Raw genomic sequence first — 21,663 nt, 5'->3', positions numbered from 1 at the left:
AGGAATGTGACACTCTGCAATGTTAGGCCTACCCTGGAAGGTTCTGGGTTGGTGTCTGGAGACCTCTCTGACACAGCTGGGTGCATGTGTGCCTGTGAACCAGGTTGGTTGAGGCAGGGGTGGAATGTGGCATGAAAACTCTTTGGGTGTGCTTCTCTCTCACACACAGAATAAAGAAACTTTAAATAAGAACATAGTTCACAAAAGAAGAATATATTTTTAAATATTTAGTAAACATTAAAAAATTCAGATTCACTCATAAGAAAAGAAATGCCAAACTAAATGATATTCTACTTTCATCCACCCAACTGCAAGATAATAAGCAGCAATAACACCCAGAGATGGTTAAAGGTGATGGGAAATGGTCACTTTCATTCATGACTGATTAGAACACAAATGGTTATAACCTTTCAGGAGGGCCATTTAGTGAAAAGTCTAAGATATATTTTCAAACACGCTGACCTAGTAATTATGGTTCTGGGAATTTATCCTAAGAAAAGATTCACAGGCTTGCACAAAGATTTATGCATCAGGATGTTCGCTGCTCCCCATGTCTAAGGGTGAAAAACAAATAAAAACAACATGAATGTCTACTTATGGATGTTTAGTGCAATAATACATTTCATCCAGATGGTTGTTAAAGACCATATTCTCAAGAATACCTAAGAATATAGAAAAATGCTCACTCTGAAGTGGAAAAAAAGCAAGTTAGAAAATGGTCTGCCATACCTACTTCAATGAGCTATTTGCAAGGATCAATTGAGACATGAATATAAAAGTGATTTGCTCCTATCTTCAACACTTTTGTATTTCTTGAAAATTATTTTTACCAGAACCATCTATTACTTGTGTCATAAAAATCTAATAGAGAAATATTAAAACGTGAGCCATGCACTGGAAAGAGTTATACTTTTTCCAGTTCACAAATAAGGAAATATTCTTATGCATACAAGATATTTGGTTGCCAGGAAATTGTTTTGTCCTGTACTATTTGGGAAAGCTATTCTGAATTTTCTAAACCCAAGGAGAGCTGGTGGGTAGCTGGCACCTCTCACGGAGCTGGGCAGTTAGTTGGGGAAAAAATATGAAGTACATCTGAGGATCATGCTTGGGTAAAGTCTCATACCAGCCCTAAGATGTCCTGGGAGCCATATCTATCTTTAAGGAGGATTAAAGAAGCTTGAAAAATCTTCCTTTCCAATTGCAGCCTCCTTAGTTTCTCCCCATTTTCAGAGGAATAGAAGATTCAGGAGAAAAACTGTGGACAGGCCATTTAAATCCAGATCTTTTCTCATTTCCTAAGAGTCTCTGCTTAAATATTTCCTCCCATAACACTTCCTGCTTTTCTGCAAATCTTTCTTTACAGCTCTTATCAGTCATTAGGAATAGAACATACATCTTCATGTGCTCCATTATGCATTTCCCCCTCTACAAAATGTAAGTTCTGCAGGAGCCGGGACTATTTTTGTTTGTTTTCATCATACCACTAGCAACTAGAAGAGTTCCTGATATGTAATATGTACTCAATAATTACTTAATGAATAGATAACAACTTTTCACTTTGCAAACAGGGAAAAAGAGTTCAGAGGCATTCAGCCACTCACGCAAGGACACACAGCTAATAAGTGGAACAGTTGGAACTCATACTCGGGCTGCCTAATTTCAGAACCTGTTATGGAAACCAGCACCCCACACCTTGACTATGTATTATTCATGACGATATTCAGCTGATCCAGAAGGATGTGCGGAACATAGTGGGTGCTTTATAAATGTTTGCTAAATGGAAGAATGAATGCATTTTGTCTTTTTTTCCCCTTGGTATGTCTAGAACCAGTGCAAACATGGACACATAGCAGATCATCATTAAATGTTTGTTGAATGGCTGTATGAGTGAATAGAGCTCGTAGTAGAAGTGCAGGTGACCATCTCTCCTCTCTGCTCTGGGTGCTGTGATGATCTGCAACACAGACACACTAAAAGAAACTGTATTTGTTTTTTTCAGAACCGTGGACAGAGCAGTCCATCCTGGGTTCAAACTTCACTGTTCCATTCATTTTTCACTTATTTATTCATTTATTTTTGAGAGGTTTTTGCTATAGGGCGCGTGCACTCGCCAGAAAGACAGAGAGAGACAGAGAGACAGAAAGCGAGAAATCACCCCCCAGGGAGGATGGTCATGCTGCAATCCCTTCTCCTCCATTCTCCTCTCGGGATCTTGGGCACGCACGCACACGAGCTCAGCGTGAGTTTTAAGCCCCCGGGTCTGGGACGCGAACTGCGGTCGACTATCGGGGAGTCCAGCGACATAGCCATTACGCTAACTGTTGGTTCCCTACTTATTTATTTTTTAATTGCCAGAGGTCACGCGCTCTTTGGGGGCAGGGGGAGAATCCCCCATTGGAGTGTTGATTATGCTTCAATCCCAGCTCCAATAGTATTTCATCTTTTCTGGAGTTAGGGCACACATGCTCATGTACCTGGAGTGTTTTTCAACTTGCTGGGGCCGGATTGAACTGTGGTCAGCCATGTGGGATCCAACGTCCTTAATCACTAGGCTATGGGGCCTGCCCCCACTTGTGCCACCATCTGCTATGATCTAGGGCCGGTCATTTAAGTTCTCTGAACCTCTATTTACTCACTGTGAAATGGTGGTAATTTCACTTCTCTTATAGGCCTATGTGAGAAATCAGTGACATAATGTATATGGAGAGCTGGGTGCCATCCTTGGTCCAGAGTCGGTGCTCAGAACATTCCAGCATGATTGCCCTGTGGCTCAGGAGCAGAGTGATGAAGGACGCTGTCCCTGGTGGGGAGCACCAACCATCTGTCCTCCCTGAGTTGCTGCTCATTTGCTGCCTTTCTGTTCCCCTTCTTTGCCTTATTAAGCCGACTGATGGCTCTGTTTGGCTTCAATTTGCCAGCCGTGGCTCCCTATCCATCTTTCTTAGCATAAATTGAAGCTTAATTCCTCTCTGATTTTGCACATAGATAAAAATTAACACGAGAGAAACACAGACCAACTGCCCTATGGTTTGAATTTTTTTCTTTGGTAGAAAAAAAAGAAAAAAGAAAAAAATTTGGAAGGGCCTTGGGGAAATAACACTGCAACAATTAAATCTCAGAATTTATCATCCGTTCTCCTTTACGTTTTGTATTCCTCTAGACTACAAATGCCTGGAGGTCAGGAGTTATGTCTTATTATTCTCAGTATTCTCTTGGCACATGGCACATAGTAGGTTAATGTGCACAACCTATCCCAGCCACCATCAGGACATTTGGGAACCTAAATGGATTTTGCTGTCTTGATAGATGAAGATAACCACGGCTGTGCCCTGTGGTTTGTGGACAGTGTGGTACAACCCTGTGTTTCTCAAACTGCAGCGTGTACAGGAGTCACTCAAGGGTCACGTCAAAATGCAGATCCTGAATATGGAAGATTCGTTGCTGAGTGAAGCAAGTCAGGCTATGAGTGCCACCATCTGCTATGATCTAGGGCCGGTCATTTAAGTTCTCTGAACCTCTATTTACTCACTGTGAAATGGTGGTAATTTCACTTCTCTTATAGGCCTATGTGAGAAATCAGTGACATAATGTATATGGAGAGCTGGGTGCCATCCTTGGTCCAGAGTCGGTGCTCAGAACATTCCAGCATGATTGCCCTGTGGCTCAGGAGCAGAGTGATGAAGGACGCTGTCCCTGGTGGGGAGCACCAACCATCTGTCCTCCCTGAGTTGCTGCTCATTTGCTGCCTTTCTGTTCCCCTTCTTTGCCTTATTAAGCCGACTGATGGCTCTGTTTGGCTTCAATTTGCCAGCCGTGGCTCCCTATCCATCTTTCTTAGCATAAATTGAAGCTTAATTCCTCTCTGATTTTGCACATAGATAAAAATTAACACGAGAGAAACACAGACCAACTGCCCTATGGTTTGAATTTTTTTCTTTGGTAGAAAAAAAAGAAAAAAGAAAAAAATTTGGAAGGGCCTTGGGGAAATAACACTGCAACAATTAAATCTCAGAATTTATCATCCGTTCTCCTTTACGTTTTGTATTCCTCTAGACTACAAATGCCTGGAGGTCAGGAGTTATGTCTTATTATTCTCAGTATTCTCTTGGCACATGGCACATAGTAGGTTAATGTGCACAACCTATCCCAGCCACCATCAGGACATTTGGGAACCTAAATGGATTTTGCTGTCTTGATAGATGAAGATAACCACGGCTGTGCCCTGTGGTTTGTGGACAGTGTGGTACAACCCTGTGTTTCTCAAACTGCAGCGTGTACAGGAGTCACTCAAGGGTCACGTCAAAATGCAGATCCTGAATATGGAAGATTCGTTGCTGAGTGAAGCAAGTCAGGCTATGAAAGAGAGACATTGTATGTCTCCACTTGACATGCACCAACTGTCAGCACTCTATGGTAGAGACTGAAAGACTGGAGGACATAAAAGCATTAACAATTGTTATGGATACTAGAGACAAAGTGGAAGGAGAGTGTGGGAGGGGAAGAGAACAGGAAAGATAATTTGGGCGAAAAATGGAAAGGTAAGATATTTGTGGGACACAGATATGGTTTATTATCTGTTGATGAGGATGTGTATAGTATTCTCAACTGGACTGAAATGTATATCATGCTGGGTAAAGTCTGTTTACAATCTAAGCGATGTATAGTGATTGAATGTATAAATAATAGTAATAATAATAAAAGTAAAAAAATGAAAATTCTGATTCTGCTGGTTTTCCATGAGGCCCAGAATTGTGCATTTCTGATGATCTCACTGGACTCAAGATAAACTTAGTGAAAGTATATGGATAAAAGCTCAGAAAAGAAATATTTTGGACTAATTTCTGGCACTGCAAGGTTGTTCTTCTCTCTAAGCCTCATTCTTTTCACTGTGAAGTGCTAATCTTACCTCCCTGAGCTCATGTGGAATAGTAGATGTCATCCTAACTGATCTCAGTGAATTCTTTCTGGACACTTTCAATAATCTGTTGACCACATGGAAGCCAGAGTGATCAGTCCTGCTTAAATCCTTGCAGACATTTGCCTAGTTCACACATCTTCTCAGGGCCTGAACACCTCGAGCCACATGGTTGCTGACCACTGTCCCAACATATCCTGCAGCTTTCGCTGTAGTTTGACCAGACTGGTCCTCCTCAGTTTCTCAAACTTATCAAGTTCCTTCCCACTCTGAATCTTCCTTTGCATATGCTGGTTCACATGCTTGAACCATCTTTCCATACTCTTCCTTCAACAGCTTCTATCTGGTAACTTTGGGCAAATGACTACATCCTAGAGTCTCATCTGTAAAGTGGGGATGATAGTTCCCACCACACAGAATGGTTCTGAGGATTAATTGTAGTCCCTAGCATAATGCTCAGCACATATGAGAAGTCTTCAAAAAGTTCATGGAAAGTAAGTGTCATTAAAAAGCTGTGTGGGGACTTCAAATTTTTTTTGCATCAAAATATATTTGTACTTTTATTCCATTTTTCTATAAACTTTTTTTCTTTTTATTTATTTATTTTTACATAGGGTGTGTACTCTCTAGACAGGGACAGAAAGAGACACAGAGCAAGAGAGGGAAAGTGAGAAATGACCCCGGGGGGAAGGCCATTTCACAACTCCTTCACTTTTCTTCTCTTCTTGGAATTTTGTGCACACACACCCTGTGTGATTTTCCAGCCACCAAGTCCTGGACTCAAACCATGATTGGCTACGTGAGAATCCAGCACCTTAACCACCACCCCCACCAGTCGGTCCCTTACAGGAACTCTTAAAAGTCCTTTCATATATATATTTTTTTGGGGGGGGAGAGATTTTCACTATAGTGCGCGTGCACTTGCCAGACAGAGAGAGACATAGAGACAGAAAGCGAGAAATCACCCCCCCAGGGGGGATGGTCACGCCGCAATCTCTTCTCCTCCATTCTCCTCTCAGGATCCTGGGCAAGCACATACATGCGCCTGGCATGAGTTTCAAGCCACCAGGTCCGGGACATGAACCACGGTCGACTACGTGGGAGTCCAGCGACATAGCCATTACGCTAACTACTGGTTCCCAAAGTCCCTTCATATTTGTGGGGCTCCGAAACAGTGGCAGTAGTCATCCAAAGCACAAAAGAAACAAAACAAAACAAAAGACAAATCAGATTTTTATCAAAATTAAAAGCTTAGCATAAAATACATTATTAAGAAGTAGAAAGACAACTCACAGAATGGGAGAAAATATTTGCAAATCATATAGCTAATAAAGATATAAAGACGTTTTATAACTCAACAACAAAAGAATAAACAATCTAATTGAAAAATGGGCAAAGGGGGTCAGCCCATAGTTGGTGGTTAAGGTGGCTAGATCCCACATGGCCAACCATTCAGTTTGCGTCTCAGACTTGGCAGCTTGAAAAACACACTGCACACAGTGCAACTATACAACACTTTATTTTTAAAGATGTGGAATAACCTACCATGTGACCTTGGGACAATGACTCAGTGCCTTAATGTTTCACTTTCCTTATCTTTCCAGTGGAGTTAATCATTGTCATGGTAAGGATTAAATGAGATGATGAAAAAAGAAATGCAAAAGTATATGTGTGCATGTCCAAAATCCTGAAAGGAGAAAGAAATAGAGGACAGCAGATTGTGGTACAATCACTCCCCATATAAGGTGCTTTCTCTTTCTCTCTCTCTCTTGTGCTTGTGCTCTTGCTCTCTGTCTGGGAAGTGCACACACCCTCTAGCAGCTTAGAAATAAAAAGGGTAAAAGACTTGAATAGACATTTCTCCAAGTAGGGTATATATGGGATTGTCAGAAGAGTCATGATGTATTTTCTATGTTTCTCTATACAAAAATGTGTTATGGGAACCAGCAGTTAGTGTAAATGGCTATGTCGCTGGACTCCCACGTAGTCGACCACGGTTTGCGTCCCGGACCTGGTGGCTTCAAACTCACGCCGGGCGCATGTGCGTGTGTGCCCAAGATCCCGAGAGGAGAATGGAGGAGAAGGGATTGCGGCGTGACCATCCCCCCTGGGGGGTGATTTCTCGCTTTCTGTCTCTCTGTCTCTCTCTGTCTGTCTGGCGAGCGCACGCGCCCTATAGCGAAAAATCTCTCCAAAAAAAATGTGTTATAACTTTTCTGATGACTCAATAAACGGCCAACAAACACATGCTTGGCATCATTAGTCATCAGGGAAATGCAAGTCAAAACCACGAGATCTTTCACATCCACTACAATCTCCATAGTGAAAGTGTCAAGGTGGGTAATAGTAAGTGTAGGTAATGATGTGGAGAAATTAGTACTCTTAGGCATTTCTGGTGGAAAAGTAAAATGGTAGTTGCTATGGAAAATAGTTTGATGGGCCTTCAAAAGGTTAAACACAGAATCACCATATAACCCAGCAATTTCACTCCTGAGTATATACCTAAGAGAAATAAAAACTTGTGTCCACACAAAATCTTGCATACAAATGTTTACAGCAGCATTCTTTATAACCACTAAAAGATAGAAACAATCCCTATGTCCTTCAATGAATGAGTGGATACACAATATGTGGTACATCCATACAATGGAATATTATTAAGCCATAGAAAGAAATAAAGCCCTGACATACCGTATGACATGGGTGAATCTCGAAAACATTATGGTAAATGAGAGAAGACAAACATGTCACATACTATGTGATTCCATTTACATGAATTATCCACACTAGGCAAATCTATAGAGCCAGAAGATGGACTGTTGGTTGCTAGGGGCTGGGGCAGGAGGAATGAGGAGTGACTGCTAAGGGTAATAGGGTTTCCATTCAGTGTGATAAAGATGTTTGGGAACTAGATAGTGGTGAGAGTTGCACAATATTATGAATGTACTGAATATCTCTAGTGGTAAGTTTCATGTTATGCATATTTTACCCCAATAAAGAAAATCTCAGTTATATGTATTTGGAGCAGTCTCTTCCTCTGGCTGAGAGCCATTCTCTGAGGTCACTCATGATATCTTGGGGGTTGGTTTCTCCCCTCTTGGTTGGACCTTCAAGTTTGGACAAGCAGAGGGCTGAAGCATACCTGAACAGATAGGCTCCTGGCTGCTCCAGTGGGGCTTAGAGGCATTGATGCACGTCAGCGTCTTGGAGCCCTGGAGCTCATAGCCCAGGTGGCAGTGAAAGTGGGCCACCCCACCTGAGTGTAAGTCCATCACTGTGACATCCCCAGAGTCAGGCCGGCGGGGAAAGTTGCAACTCAGCATGAAGGCTGGGGAGAAATGCAAAGGCAGACACAGTTACCATCAGAGGTGGAGAGCAAGACCGTGACCCACATCCTGGGAGAAAATTTGTGCTGAGGATAAAGATGAGGCCCCTGGGGACTCCAGAGCACTGGAGGATGGTATTTTTGTGGTTCTCGTTAATCATATGGTGCTGACACTGCCAGATCAGCATTTTCTTGGGGCTCAAAACTTCTCACCTTGCCTAAATAGGGACAGCAGGTTTGAGATAATAAATGAATTTCTACACCTCATTTGAGCCTCTATCCATGTGGACAAAGAATGGCCTCCTCCTTGGGCACAGAAAAGGCAGGATGATCAGGTAGGTCGGTCCCACTCACATGTACATCTTAGGTGTTTGTTAAAATTGCAAACTGTGGGCCAGATGGTCACTCAGCAGTAATGCAATTGACCTACATGGAAAGATCCCAAGTTTGTTTCCTGGGGCTGTCCTGATGCTCATGCGTGTCGGTGATGCAGGCTAGTTGAGGCTGGAGGTGGACTGTAGTGTGAAGACCTTGTATAGGATAGCTGCTTTTCTATTTTTTTTTTTTTTCTTTTTCTTTTTTTTTTTCTCTTTCTCTTTTTCTGTCTCTCTTGCTCATTGAAATAAATGAAAAGCTCTTCAGAAAAATGCTTAAGGCTTTGAAAACACCTAACCTGGAAGGAAAGGACTTGGGCTTTGGACGGAGATCATGTGTGTTTACATTCTTCCTCAATCACGTGGACACTATACCACATTTTTTTTTTTTGAAGAGGTAGAATAACCGGGAACCAGCAGTTAGCGTAATGGCTATGTTGCTGGACTCCCATGTAGTCGACCGTGGTTCGCGTCCCAGACCCGGTGACTTAAAACTCACGCCAGGTGCATGTGCGTGCATGCCCAAGATCCCAGGAGGAGAATGGAGGAGAAGGGATTGTGGCGTGACCATCCCCCCTGGGGGGGGGATTTCTCGCTTTCTGTCTCTCTGTCTCTCTCTGTCTGTCTGGTGAGCGCATGCGCCCTATAGCAAAAACCTCTCAAAAAAAAAAAAAAAAAGAGGTAGAATAACCTACTATGTGAACTTGAGACAATGACTCACTGCCCTAATGTTTCACTTTCCTTATCTTTCCAGTGGAGTTAATAATTGCGATAGTAAAGATGAAATGAGTTGATGCAAAAAGGCAAAGGACTCTACTCGGCAGAATAGTTAGCATTTACTAGATGGGGTAGTAAAAGAGTGCATACGATCACAGTGAGCTCTTCAATTTTCTTAAGACAAGGTCAAATTCATCCTGGCTCTACTCCTAGACCATGGTCTGATCTCTCCTGCAGCACAGACTGTCTCTATTCCCAGTGCTAATGGGGAAGACTAAACTCAAGTTCATGGTTCAACATATTTTTTTTTTCCTGTTCGTAGTTATTATGAACTTAATAAAGGAAAAAAATAACATGTCAAATCATGATTCTATAACATGTGGATGACCACGAATGGGAATGTCAATTTCATAACAACATGGTTATCCACATTGTCATAGGAACATGTGGGGAAAAGTTAGAAATAGCTTTTTTCAGTTATCTGGTCAATTTGATATAAATGTATAATAGATAGTCCCCAACACCTGGATTGTGGCTAATGAATTCACTTTTCATACATATATTCTGGCAGCTGACACGTTTCCAAGAGAGAGCTCCTGACTCAGTGAAGGGAGGCTTGAGGACGTGGGAACTGGCTAGGATGTGAGGAAATGGGATGATAACAAAGAAGGAGGGAGGGAAGAAGTAAAAGGGGGTTAAGAAAGAGAGAGACAAAAACGAAACAAAAAACTTCAGCAAGCTCACGACTAGGAATTCATCCCAGGGGGAGGAAGTCAGTATGTTGTAAAGACTTCAGCACCCCGGGGTTTATTGCAGCACTATTCGCAATAACCAACATATGAAATCAACTCAAGTATCATTTGATGTTAAATGGGCAAGCCTGGAGGGACATCATATGAGGTGTAAGCCAGACACAGAAAGAGAAATACCACATGTTCACTCCCATGTGCAAGGACTGAAAAGATACAACCTCGTAGGAGCAGAGGGATGAAGAATAACTGCTAGAGTCTGGGAAGGATGAGTGTGGGGAGGATAGAGGGGTTGTGATTAATGGACCTAAAATCACAGATACATAGGGGGCCAGCAGGAGGCATGATGGTTAAGCTACTAGACTCCCACACGGTCAGTCACAGTTCGAGTCCCAGACCTGGTGAGTTGAAAATCACACTGGATGCGTGTGCATGGATGCCCAAAATCCTGAGAGGAGAATGGAGGAGAAGGGACTGTGATGTGGCCATCCCCCCTGGGGGTGATTTCTCATTTTTCTTTTCTCTGTCTCTGTCTCGCTCCAGTGAGCTCACATGTCCTATGGCAAAACCTAAAAAAAAAAAAAAAATCACAGATAGACAGGAGTAGTAATGCCTGGTGTTATAAGATACACTGGGGAGAATATTGATGGCAGCAACTTGTTGTGAATCTCAAGGAAACTAAAAGGGAGGATTTTGAATGTTTCTAACAAGTCATGACAAATGGTGAGATGATGCATATGCTAATTATTCTGCATGAATCATTACACATTGTGTTCTGTACTGTAGAATCCTCTTGTTCCCCATAACTATGAACAATTACTATATGTTAATAAAAATACTTAAAAAATAAATGAATAAAGAAACTGTGGTATATGTGACATTGAGTCATTAAAAAGAATGAAATCCGGGGCCATCAGGTGGCATGGTGGTTAAGGGCACTGGACTCCCACATGACCAACTAGTCCTGGACCTTGTGGCTTGCTTTCTCACTTTCCCTCTCTTTCTCTCTGTTCCTCTCTGGTCAAATTAGAATAAATAAATGAAGTTAAATAAAATGATTCTTAAAAAAAAAAAAGAATGAAATCCTGGGACCAGCAGGTGGTGTGGTGATTAAGGCAGTGGATTCCCACATGGCTGACCAGAGTTTGAGTCCTGGACCTGGTGGCTTGAAAATCACACTAGGTAAGTGTGTGCACATGCTCAAAATTCCAAGAGGAAAATGGAGGAGAAAGGATTATGGTGTGACCATCTCCCCCTCTCTGTCTCTCTGTCTCTCTGAGGCAAGTGCATGTACCCTACGGCAAAAACCCAAACCAATACCAAAACCAAAACCAAAACCAAAAACCCCAGGGATAAAATCCTATTATTTGAGGTAACCTGGGTGAGCCTGAAGGACATGATATTCAATGAAATAAGTCAGGTACAGAAAGAGAAATTCTGTAATTGTCACTCACACATAGAAATAGAAAAGGATGACCTCATAGAAGCAGAGAATAGAAGAATAACTATTAGGGGGTGGAAGGACAGAGGGACAGGGTACAGAGAGATGTGGATTAATGGGAAGAAAATTATGAAAAGATGAGAGCAACTTGCAGTGTTATAGTTAACAGCAACTTACTGGATAGCTCAGAGGGCTGCTAGGAAAAGAGGATTTCAACTGTACCCAACACAGAGTAATGACTAATGGTTGAGGTGCTGCATATACTAATTATCTTGATTTATCATTACATCTTGTAATGACAAATCGCATTATGCTCCATAAATATGCATAATTACGATATGTCAAAAAACAGAAAGGAGAGCGTAAGAAGGAGGAGCGGTGGAGGTGGGAGGAAGAGGAGAGGAGAAAGTGCAGAAGTAAATGAAGCAAGGAAAAGGGGAGATACAGAGAAGGAGGGAGAAAGGAGGGACGAGAGGAATGAGCAGAAAGGAGACTGAAGAAGACACAAAGGAAAGAAAGAAAAAGTGTAGAGGAGGAAAAAGCGCCAAGAAGGACCCCAATGGTTGAAGGTCTTTACCGAGTCTGGATTTAATGGGACCCATGTATCAAATTTGGGGGCCATGAACCTGAAGGGGAAAAGAGCCTTGTTCCCATTCTTGAACCTCTATGATATTTCCTTCAGTCACACGTGTAGGCAACACATTGTAACATATCAGTCGCAGCAGAACCTGCAGCTTTGTCAGCAAGAGAAATCACAGATAGTTTCTGGGCTATTTCCTGGGATCTTCCTCAGTGGGCCAGTTGCATTACGACTCAGATGTAAGCCCACAGTTAGCTACAGGGTGGAACTGGGTTTCTAAGGGGATTTGTGTTTCCCTGTGCCCAGCCCCTCATGGCTGCTAATTCTCCTTTAGATCCAGAATCAATGCGATGATAAAAATAGCAATAGCTAACATGGAATGCCAGCTTACCTGGCGCTGCTAGTCACTATTCTGACCAGTCCCATTTAGGCTCTGTGGGCTGAGAGCTCACCCCACTAGGCATAATGGATGTCTGAACTATTTCTATGCCCCTCAGCATCTGCAGTTAGACTAGTGATCAGAACTGCCAGGAGATACTACTATTTAATGTATGAACAATGAAATGCATAGATTATTATACAAGGGGTCTTCAAAAACTTCATAGAAATGTTCATTAGGAGAAAAAAAACTATACATGGATTGCAATTTTTTTTTGAGTCAAAATGAACTTGTACTTTAATTGCATTTTTCCTTAAAATTTTAAAGGTTCCCTTACATGATGGATTGGAACAATAATTTCGAAAACCATAATCCAAAATGATTGGCTTCTTTAGTTTTCTTTCTTTTTTTGAAAAATTATTTTCTTTAACTTTATTTATTTAGATTTGACCAGAGAGAGAGAGAGAGAGAGACAGAGGAAGAAGAAGAGGAGGAGGAGGAGAGAGAGGAGGAGAGGGAGGAGGAGAGGGAGAGGGAGAAGGAGAGGGAGAGGGAGAAGGAGAGAGGAAGTGAGAAAGCAAGCTGCCAGGTCCAGGACTCTAACCATGGCGGGCCATTTGGGAGTCTAGCACTCTTAACCACCACGCCACCTGCTGGCCCCACGATTAGAGATTTTTGCTACAGGGCACGTTTACTCACCAGAGAGACAGAGAGAGACAGAGACAGAAAGCAGGAAATCACTCCCCCCAGGGAGGATGGCCACGTCATAATCCCGACTCCTCCATTTTCCTCTTGGGATCTTGGGCATGCACTCAAATGCACTTGGTGTGAGTTTTAAGCTGCTGGGTTCAGGACTAGAACTGTGGTTGGCTACATGGGAGTCCAGCGATGTAACCATTACATCATCTGCTGGTCCCAATTGGCTTCTTTTCTAATTGTATATATTCAATGCTTCTTAAAACATTAGTCTGAGAAGGGGTTTGTAGGTTTTACCAAACTTCCAGAGGGATCCCTGGCACAGAAGTTTGAGAATCATCGGCTCCAGAGGGAAACTGAGGCAAACACCTAGATCTTGTTAGCTTGGGCTGGACCCTACCCTGGTAGTGCAACTGGAAGGTCCCAAGGCCGTCATCTTGGAAGGTCCGGAAGTAGACGGAGATGGTGTTGGTGGGGCTTCGGATTACCTGCCCCTCCACCAGGAGTGTCTGGTTGGCCAGGACTGTCAGGGTGGGGCCATCCACCCCACGGATGGAGAGCAGCTCCCCCTCTGAAAGGTTCACGCTCTTCACCTGGGGAAAGGCAGGGAGGACAGAAGAAGCTATAAGTCACAGACAGGGCCCTCCCAGGCTGCAAGGATGCCAGCGCAGCAATCCCAGCTGGCCCCTAGTCAGGGGAGCACCTAGATCCCTCTCATCTCTCCAAAGCCTACGGGGACAGAGTAAAACCAAGCTGCAGGGCAGAGGCAGTGCAAGGGACTTGTGGTCTGTGAGGCCCCCATCGCTGCACACTTTGATGGAGGCTTCTCAGCTCTGGTAGCTAAGAGAGGTTCTCCCGGAGCTGGTGGGGAGGGGTGGGGATTTGACCAGCTTGTGCCTGATCTCAAAGTCATGCAACTGCAGCAGGCAGAGCTGTGCCTTACAATAAAATCTGGGTGCTTGAGCGCTGTGCCACCCTGCTTTTCCATTCTTAGCTTACAAGCGAAAGCTTAAAAGTCCAGTGAAACAGGTGGGGCTTCCTCGTGTACATGTGTTTGATAAGCAGGGTACCAAGGAGCCTTCCTTCTGGGTATAATGCCTCAAAATGTATCAATGTGTCTCCTCCATGTGTTCCGAGCAATTTCAGCAGGGTGCTGAGCTGAGAACTTCTATTCATTTGTCAAAAACGAACTTAAATTGCCCTGGCAAGAGCAAAGAACCACCGTGGTTAGGATGAACGGTCAGCCTGACTCAGACAATCCCCCAGAGGCTTTCTACAGGAAGAGGAAGCCCCTGCAGGACATTCTTCTGGGGTTACCTGGAGCTCCACTCCATAGCCAGTGTAGACTGTCACGTTGTAAGTACACTCCAGGAAGTTGTTGAGGGGCAGCGGAGGGTAGTCGCTGGAGTCAATGTATCCCTCCGGATCGGAGAAGCTCACACTGCAGAGAGCTGGAGGGAAGCACTTTAATTAGGACACCCAGGACAACTCAGAGCTCAGCTCACAGCTGGGCTGCAGGGCGGAGCTGGGCTTCTAGGAGATTTGCATTTTCCTGTCCCCACCTTCTCAGGGCTGTTAATTCTCCTTTAACTCCAACATGAAAGTGAATACAGCCATAGCTGATATGGAATGACAACTTACTAGTCACCATTGTGACCAGTCTACAGGGATAACCCTATTTATCCTTAAGCAAACTGATAGTTCACCCCCATTTTAGAAGTAAAGAAAAACTCAGAGAGCGGCCACTCTGGGGCATGCTCAGAGAGCAAGCATAATTCAAGCTCAGAGCTCACGCAGCGTTCGTCCAAGATGGATGAGCTTCGACGGTTAGGGGTCCCTCTCATGTTGGAAAGCGGGAGAGAAGACAGAAGGAGAAAGACTGGAACACGAATGTGCATTTTATCCCATCCAGAGAAATGCACGTGATGGTCAAAGGCAAGCACCCCAAAGAGCCTAGAAACTTCTAAGCCTGGTCGACAATTCCATTCCAAGATGGAAAGGTTTTCTTGAATCCCACTCCCAAGTGCAGTCTCGGGCAGGCTGCTGTGGTCTCAGGGTCTCAGTGGCCTCATCTTTAAAATGGGGATATTTAATTCTGAGCCATAGGCCAAGCTTGCAGCCAGAGCCCAACAGAGGATGGCCATCAGATGGTGGCGCAGGAGTAAAATGTGATGCTCTGACATGCAGGGGAAGGGTCCAGGTTTGCATCTGGGGACCGCCCCAAGCGCCCTAGGCATGTGTGTCCCTAATCCGGAGTTCACTGCAGCTGGGGATGGCTCACAGAGTCACAGCCATGTAGGAGAACGGTCTTCCCCCACCCTAGTCTCTCGCTCATGGAAGAAATAAGTAAATAAACTAACAACAACAAAAAATATGGTAACTGACAGTGGGACCTGGGCTACCCCAGAACCCCTCATCCCCACCTCCTTGAGGGTTTAGGTGTGGGGGTTAGGGGGTCTCTGGCTGTTGTAGGAGGGCAGGGGCTGCTTACCTGGGGCCTGCTCCGTGGTGATGACCGTGGTCGTAATAATGGTGGTCGTGGTGGTCTCCTGGCTCTCCTCTGAGGCTGATCCGGTCAGTTCGTTCTCACCTTTGTCCATCAGGGTCAGGGGGCTGGTATCCTCGGGGGGAACCTCATGGGCCTCTTCAGACATGGCGGAGTCCCCGTCGTCTGGCCTCTGGGGAAGCGTGTGGGCCACATAGGCCTGCGAAGTGAAGGGAGAGATTTGCAGGGGTGCTGGTGTCGTGGGGGCCGCACCTTCCTTCCTGTCCAGCCAGAGGGGCACCTCTGATGACTCCTTGGAGGCAGCAGCGGGGTCTCCAGGTGGGTGGGGCTTCTCGGTGGAGGAAGAGAGGAGACCCAGGCCTGAGGGTGCTGGCTGAGAGCCTACCCTCTGGAGGGCTGCTGTGGAGGTGGCCTTCGGTCTCAGCTGCTTCCTGGCCGAATTCACCTGTTTGAGGGAGGGTGGCTTCTTCCTGGGGGAGTAGGTATGCTTGGTGCTGGTCTCTTCTGTAAGCAGCGGGGGCAGGACCGGGGGGTCGTGATGCCTGGAGGAGGCCGTCCCTTCCAGCTCCAGCTCGCCGAGCTCTTCCCCCGACTGTGTGGGACTCCCAGGAGCCATGGTCACTCTCTCTTCCAGGCTTTCTTTGCTGATCCTTCTGTTCTCCAGTGCCCTCGAGGGCAGGAGGTGTGGGCCAGCAGGGCCAGCATCTCCCTCTGGATGAGCATCTTTGGAGAGGAGAAAAGACATCCATTAGCTTGGGGCTGAGGGGTCTAGGAACTCCACCTTCTGCAGACTTTGAGGTGGCCCTCTAGGGGTGGCACCCAAGACTTGCCAGGCTATCCTTTAAACCATCTCCTCCCCATCTCTCTCCTTTCCTTCTTACTTTCTCCACTCCTCCCTTCCCTTCCCTTCCCTTCCCTTCCCTTCCCTTCCCTTCCCTTCCCTTCCCCACTCTCTTCCTTTTCCTGAAGACTGGGGGTCGGTCATGCCAGAACTAAGCTGAACATTAGAACCACAGAAACCAAGGGCACTGGAGGCTCGTGGTCCGGGAGTATATGTTCTGGGGAAGTTGGGGGGGGTGTGCACAGAAAGTGGAAGCAAGCATATTTCATGATTCGATGCTTAGAAAGAGAAAGCACATATATGAACAGGACCAAGCCAATGGACTGCTAAGTTAGTGTGCAGGGCAGGACTGCCATGGAGAGTTGGGTAGGTTGTTCACTGCGCAGGGACACGCTGCTAAGAGGCTGAATGAGGATATAAATCAGGACACACTCTTCTTGGAGTTGCGTGCCCTGGCTCAGTGATGTACTGTCTCGGGTTTGGATATATATATATATATATATGTAAATTTACTAGAGGTGCATGTATTTGTTGGAGGGAGGGAGAGAGATTGAGAAAGTGAGGAAGCATCCCAGGGGTGCCAGGCTGAAATCATCTCCTCTCAGGATTCTGCACATGCACACACATGGGCCCAGTATGTTTCTTAAGCTGCAGACACTGGGACACACTCTGTAGTCGGCCATGTTGGATCCGGCCACCTTAACCACTATGCCACTGGCCTGCCACCATGTGGTAATTATAAGGAAAGGCTTGCCCAGGCAGCTGTCTGCAGAATCACACCCGAAGTCAACTTCCTTGTTTCTTATTTGTGGCTTGCTTCTGCCAGTTGCTGGGAATCGGCCAGGGACTCAGCTGGTAAGTCGTTTTTCTCTCCTAGCCTCAGTTCCCTCAGCTGTGAAATAGGTCTACGATTCCCTGTTCCCTAGGGTTGCCAATATTCAGTAAGCTGATGGATGTAAGGCACTTAGCAAACTGCCTCGCCCGAAGTGAGTGCTTAGCAAACGCCAGCTGCCGTCATCATTTTACTGTCGTCATTGTTGTCACAGCACCCCAGTGAGACACTGGAGCTGTCCAACACCCCCGTGATGGTCTCGAGATAGAGAGGAATGACATCATGGGACAAAGGACTGAGAGCTGTCCTTGTCGATTTTCTGCAGAGAGACACTCACTCAGCCACCGTCTCCAGGCCCCTCAGCGCTGTCATTTAAATTTATTTCAGCAGCGGCTGGAAAGGCTCATTTACTTTCATGGAGTTGGCGGCAGTGGCTTAATCTATACAGACTGCAACAGTTTGCAACTAGCATCAACAAATGTTCCTGTTGTGTAATATCGATCACCAGCCAGTGTTCATTCCAGGCCCACGGCATCACTGGGGCTGGAGTGGGTACAGGGAAGGAGAGGGGGTGTGGATGGTACCAGGATAGGGTCAAGGCCATTCAGGGGTCCAGCAGGTTTTCTAGTCCAAGGCGGAAGGGCTGTGCCTACAGAGTTAGACCTGGGTTCAAATCCTGCCTGCTACACCGTGAGTTGAACGAGCCTGGATGAGTCTGTTCACCGTTCCGAGGCGCAGAATCTTCTTTTGTATAATGGAAATGGTCTTTCTATTCCTGAGACCAGATGGGGTCTGCCCTAAAGCTGTGGCTTTATGCTCACCATTGCTTTCTATGAAATGATTGATATTGGCCAGCCATGCAGACTGTGGAGTGAGAAGAGTGTGGGGAGATAAGAGGAGCGGAGGTGAGAGGTCGGACACCCAGCTCCTGAGCTCCAGCTCTGCACAGGGCTTGGGTGGAACCAGGGCTAGAGGGACCCAGGGATGGTTTTACATGGTTCCTTTCCAATCACTTAACTTGGTGTGGGCTTCCTCTTGGCTTCCTCTCTTCTTTGTCTGGGTCAAGTGATGATGGAAGGACTCTTCTACCTCTGATAATGGTTTTTTTATTTAAAAAATTTATTAAGGTTTTATGCCATAGGGTGCATGTGCTCACTGAGAGAAATAGAGACAGTGAGAGGAAAAGTGAGAAAGTGACTATGTCACAATCCCTTCTCTTTCATTCTCCTGGGACTTGGGGCCATGCAGTCACAAGCTCCCAGTGTGAATTTCAAGCTACTGGTCCAGGACTTGAACCATGGTCGGCCATGTGAGAGTCCAGCACTGTAACCACTTTGCCACCTGCTGGCTCCCATTGTTGGTTTTTGAAACTACAGGTGGCCAACAATCAGTTTTAGAGCCATTCATGAACCCCATTAAACTGGGCAAAGTGACAGCTATATCCTGATACGGTTGATGAGTTTTGTAGGGTGCCGTGGTGGCCCAGCCCCTTCCCAAATATCTCCCTTTGATCGTGAAGTAGAATGAGAGACAGAGGGAGATAACGATCGGGAAAGCGAATTGTGTCAACTGCATTCAAGGAGGTGGCAAAAAGCACATTCACACACCTTCGCTGTAAGAATAGAGGTATTTATAACACGTCATTTTGTGCGCTTGGGTGCCCGGTATGTCCAGGCGTGTGCTCACCACTTGGCATTTCTTACCTCATTTAATTCTTTCTCAACTTCATGGGGCAGAAATTGTTATTCTTATCTTGTGGATGAACCAACGGAGGCTTTGAGATATTAAAGAACTTTCCAAGGTCGCGTGGCAAAGCTGAGTTTCAGACCCCAAAGACCCTACTACTAATTTTTGGTTTGTTTGTTTGTTTTTGTTTTTGTTATAGGGTGCGTGTGTGTTCACCAGAGAAAGAAGAGAGATAGAGAGACAGTGAGAAATCACCCTCCCAGAGGGGATGAGCATGCCACAATCCTTTCTTCTCCAATCTCCTCTTGAAATTTTGGGCAGGCATACACACACACACACACACACACACACACACACACCTGGTGTAATTTTCAAGCTGCCAGGTTTGGGGCTTGGACTGTGGTTGGCCACGTGGGGGTTCAGCACCTTAACCACCACACCACCTGCTGGCCCCCCTACTAGCTCTTCTGAGAAACATGGGGTGTTGTGGGGCCAGGCAGTAGTGCAGTGGTAGCACTACTGAACCCACAGGGAAAAGTTCCTGGGTTCACATGTTAGGACCTCCCTGAGCATTTGGGGTCTGCACACATGTGCCCATGATCTGGGCCAGCTGAGACCAGAGGTGTATCAAGGTGTGGGATCCTGCTTGGGGGTCCTCTCTATCTGTCTGTCTCTCTGTTTCTCTCACTCATGAAATGCATAAATAAATACAATTTTTATGCCACTTGGCTCAATTTGAACCCCCTTCCCTGTCACACTCTCACTTTGAGTTTCTTCTTTTTTGTGAAAGTTTACTTTGGGGACCAGCAGGTGGTGTAGTGGTTGGGTCACTGGATCCCACATGGGCAACTGTGGTTCAAGTCCCAGACCCAGTGGCTTAAACATCATGCTAGGCACGTGTGTGCATAAGCCCCAAATCCTGAGGAGAATGAAGGAGAAGGGACTGTAGTGTGGCCATCCCCCCCCCCAAACCTGGGGTTTGATTTCTTACTTTCCTTCTTTCTATTTTTCCCCCTCTCTCTCTGTCTCTGGCAGGTGTACACACCATATAGCAAAACCTTCTCTCTCTGTCTCTGGCAGGTGCACACACCATATAGCAAAACCTAAAAAAAAAGAGTTAATTTTGTTTGTGATAGAGAGCACGTGTGTATGCACAGAAGGGGGGCCACCCTGGGTCTTGTCATGCTACAATCCTTTCCCAGCCCTTATGCTGGTCAGACATGTTTACAGGCACATCCAGGGATCTGAACTCATGACTGGCCATGTGGCTTCCAGCAGTGCAGTTTACTCTGCTACTGGTGAGACAAGGCCGGGTCTCATTGTGAGCTTTTCTAACCACACACATGATAATCCCCCCACCCCTTCTCCCCTACACATACACCCCAGATTCTCTCCTGCCACCTCTGAACCTTCAGAGTGGGTCTTGGGAAGCTGAAGATTGAAAGCCCCTCTGGTGAGATCAGGGTAGTTTGGGAACCCGTGACCTAGCCAAACTGTCTAAGTGTCCCCCCCCCCAGTTCTGCCTTTTAGGTGCCTGACTTTGCAGGTGGTAGGAAACGGGGTGTGGGTTTGTGCGACAGGTGGACACTCTGCTTTCTGTGGCCTGTGACCTCCCTGGATGATCTCAGCCCTCCAAGCACTGTATAAAACCATCAGGGACAGAAGGAAATACGTGACAGCAGGTTCTTTAATCCATTTCCTCTCCTGAGCCCTTTGCTTAGGGAGCCCCAGGGCAAAGGGGGCCCTCACAGCAGCTACAAGCCCTTCAGGAAGTAAATCCAGTCGGGGTGAGAGTCAGTGCTTTCCCATCGAAACCTGATTGTCAAGGAGATTTCCCCATCTACCAGATAAATCCACCTCCCTGCCCTCAACGTCCCTTCCTCCTCATATCACGTACAAGCTGGCTGGTACAGTCACGTACGCATCATGTTGCTGGCAGGCTTTAAACTCCAGGTCAAGTTCAAGAAGAATGAGCATGTATCTGACGTCTGGTCTGCACCCGGGGCAGCCTGCAGACCTTGTTTTTAGCTGGTATGTCTTGATGGGCACCACACAAAACCGTGTCCCACTGACAATTAGTCAAATCATGATCCAGGGCCTCAGAGATCCAGTAATTCTGTTGTTGTTTGAGAGACTTTTGCTATAGGGTGTGGGGGTTCCCCAGAGAGAAAGAAAGAGAAAGAGAGACTGAAAGCAAGAAATCACCCCCCACCTCCTCGAGGGGATGGCCATGCCGCAATCCCTTCTCCTCCATTCTCCTCTTGGGATTTTGGGCACACACACACACGTGCTTGGCATGAGTTTCAAGCTGTTGGGTCCAGGACTTGAATCATGATTGGCCATGTGGGGGTCCAGCACCTTAACTGTTACAGCACCTGATGGTCCCGACATCCAGTAACTGGATTAAATTCACTCTTCTTTCTTAGAGCACTTATAAATGTCAGTCATCGTTCCGTAACTGAAATGCATCAGACCAGAGGTGTTTTGAAGTTTTCTGGGTTTTGGACTATTTATTCATCATGAAAATCTTGAGGGTGGGACCCAAAACTAAATATGAGATGCATTTACGCTTCATATAGACCTTACACATATAGCCCGAAGGTAAATTTTTTTACAGAG

General features: G+C 45.7%; 1 protein-coding gene across 1 annotated transcript in view; it reads right to left on the bottom strand.

Annotated features, from left to right (window-relative positions):
* Window positions 1–16,379, bottom strand: part of SEZ6L (seizure related 6 homolog like) — an 85,896-nt gene extending 69,517 nt beyond the window's left edge. The window contains exons 1-5 of the mRNA XM_006147867.3: window positions 16,131–16,379; window positions 15,671–15,884; window positions 14,497–14,630; window positions 13,580–13,772; window positions 8,061–8,246 (exon numbers count right to left, since the gene is read on the bottom strand). Of these exons, the coding sequence (XP_006147929.1) occupies window positions 8,061–8,246; window positions 13,580–13,772; window positions 14,497–14,630; window positions 15,671–15,884; window positions 16,131–16,301 (898 nt within the window). The 5' untranslated portion in view covers window positions 16,302–16,379. The remainder of the gene's footprint in view (window positions 1–8,060; window positions 8,247–13,579; window positions 13,773–14,496; window positions 14,631–15,670; window positions 15,885–16,130) is intronic.
* Window positions 16,380–21,663: the final 5,284 nt, after the last annotated feature.

The sequence above is a fragment of the Tupaia chinensis genome, unplaced genomic scaffold, assembly GCF_000334495.1.
Source record: "Tupaia chinensis unplaced genomic scaffold, TupChi_1.0 Scaffold000226_1, whole genome shotgun sequence".
NCBI classification, from domain to species: Eukaryota; Metazoa; Chordata; class Mammalia; order Scandentia; family Tupaiidae; genus Tupaia; species Tupaia belangeri.
The sequence above is the reverse complement of the archived record's forward strand: the minus strand, read 5'-3'. Positions and strand labels throughout refer to the sequence as shown.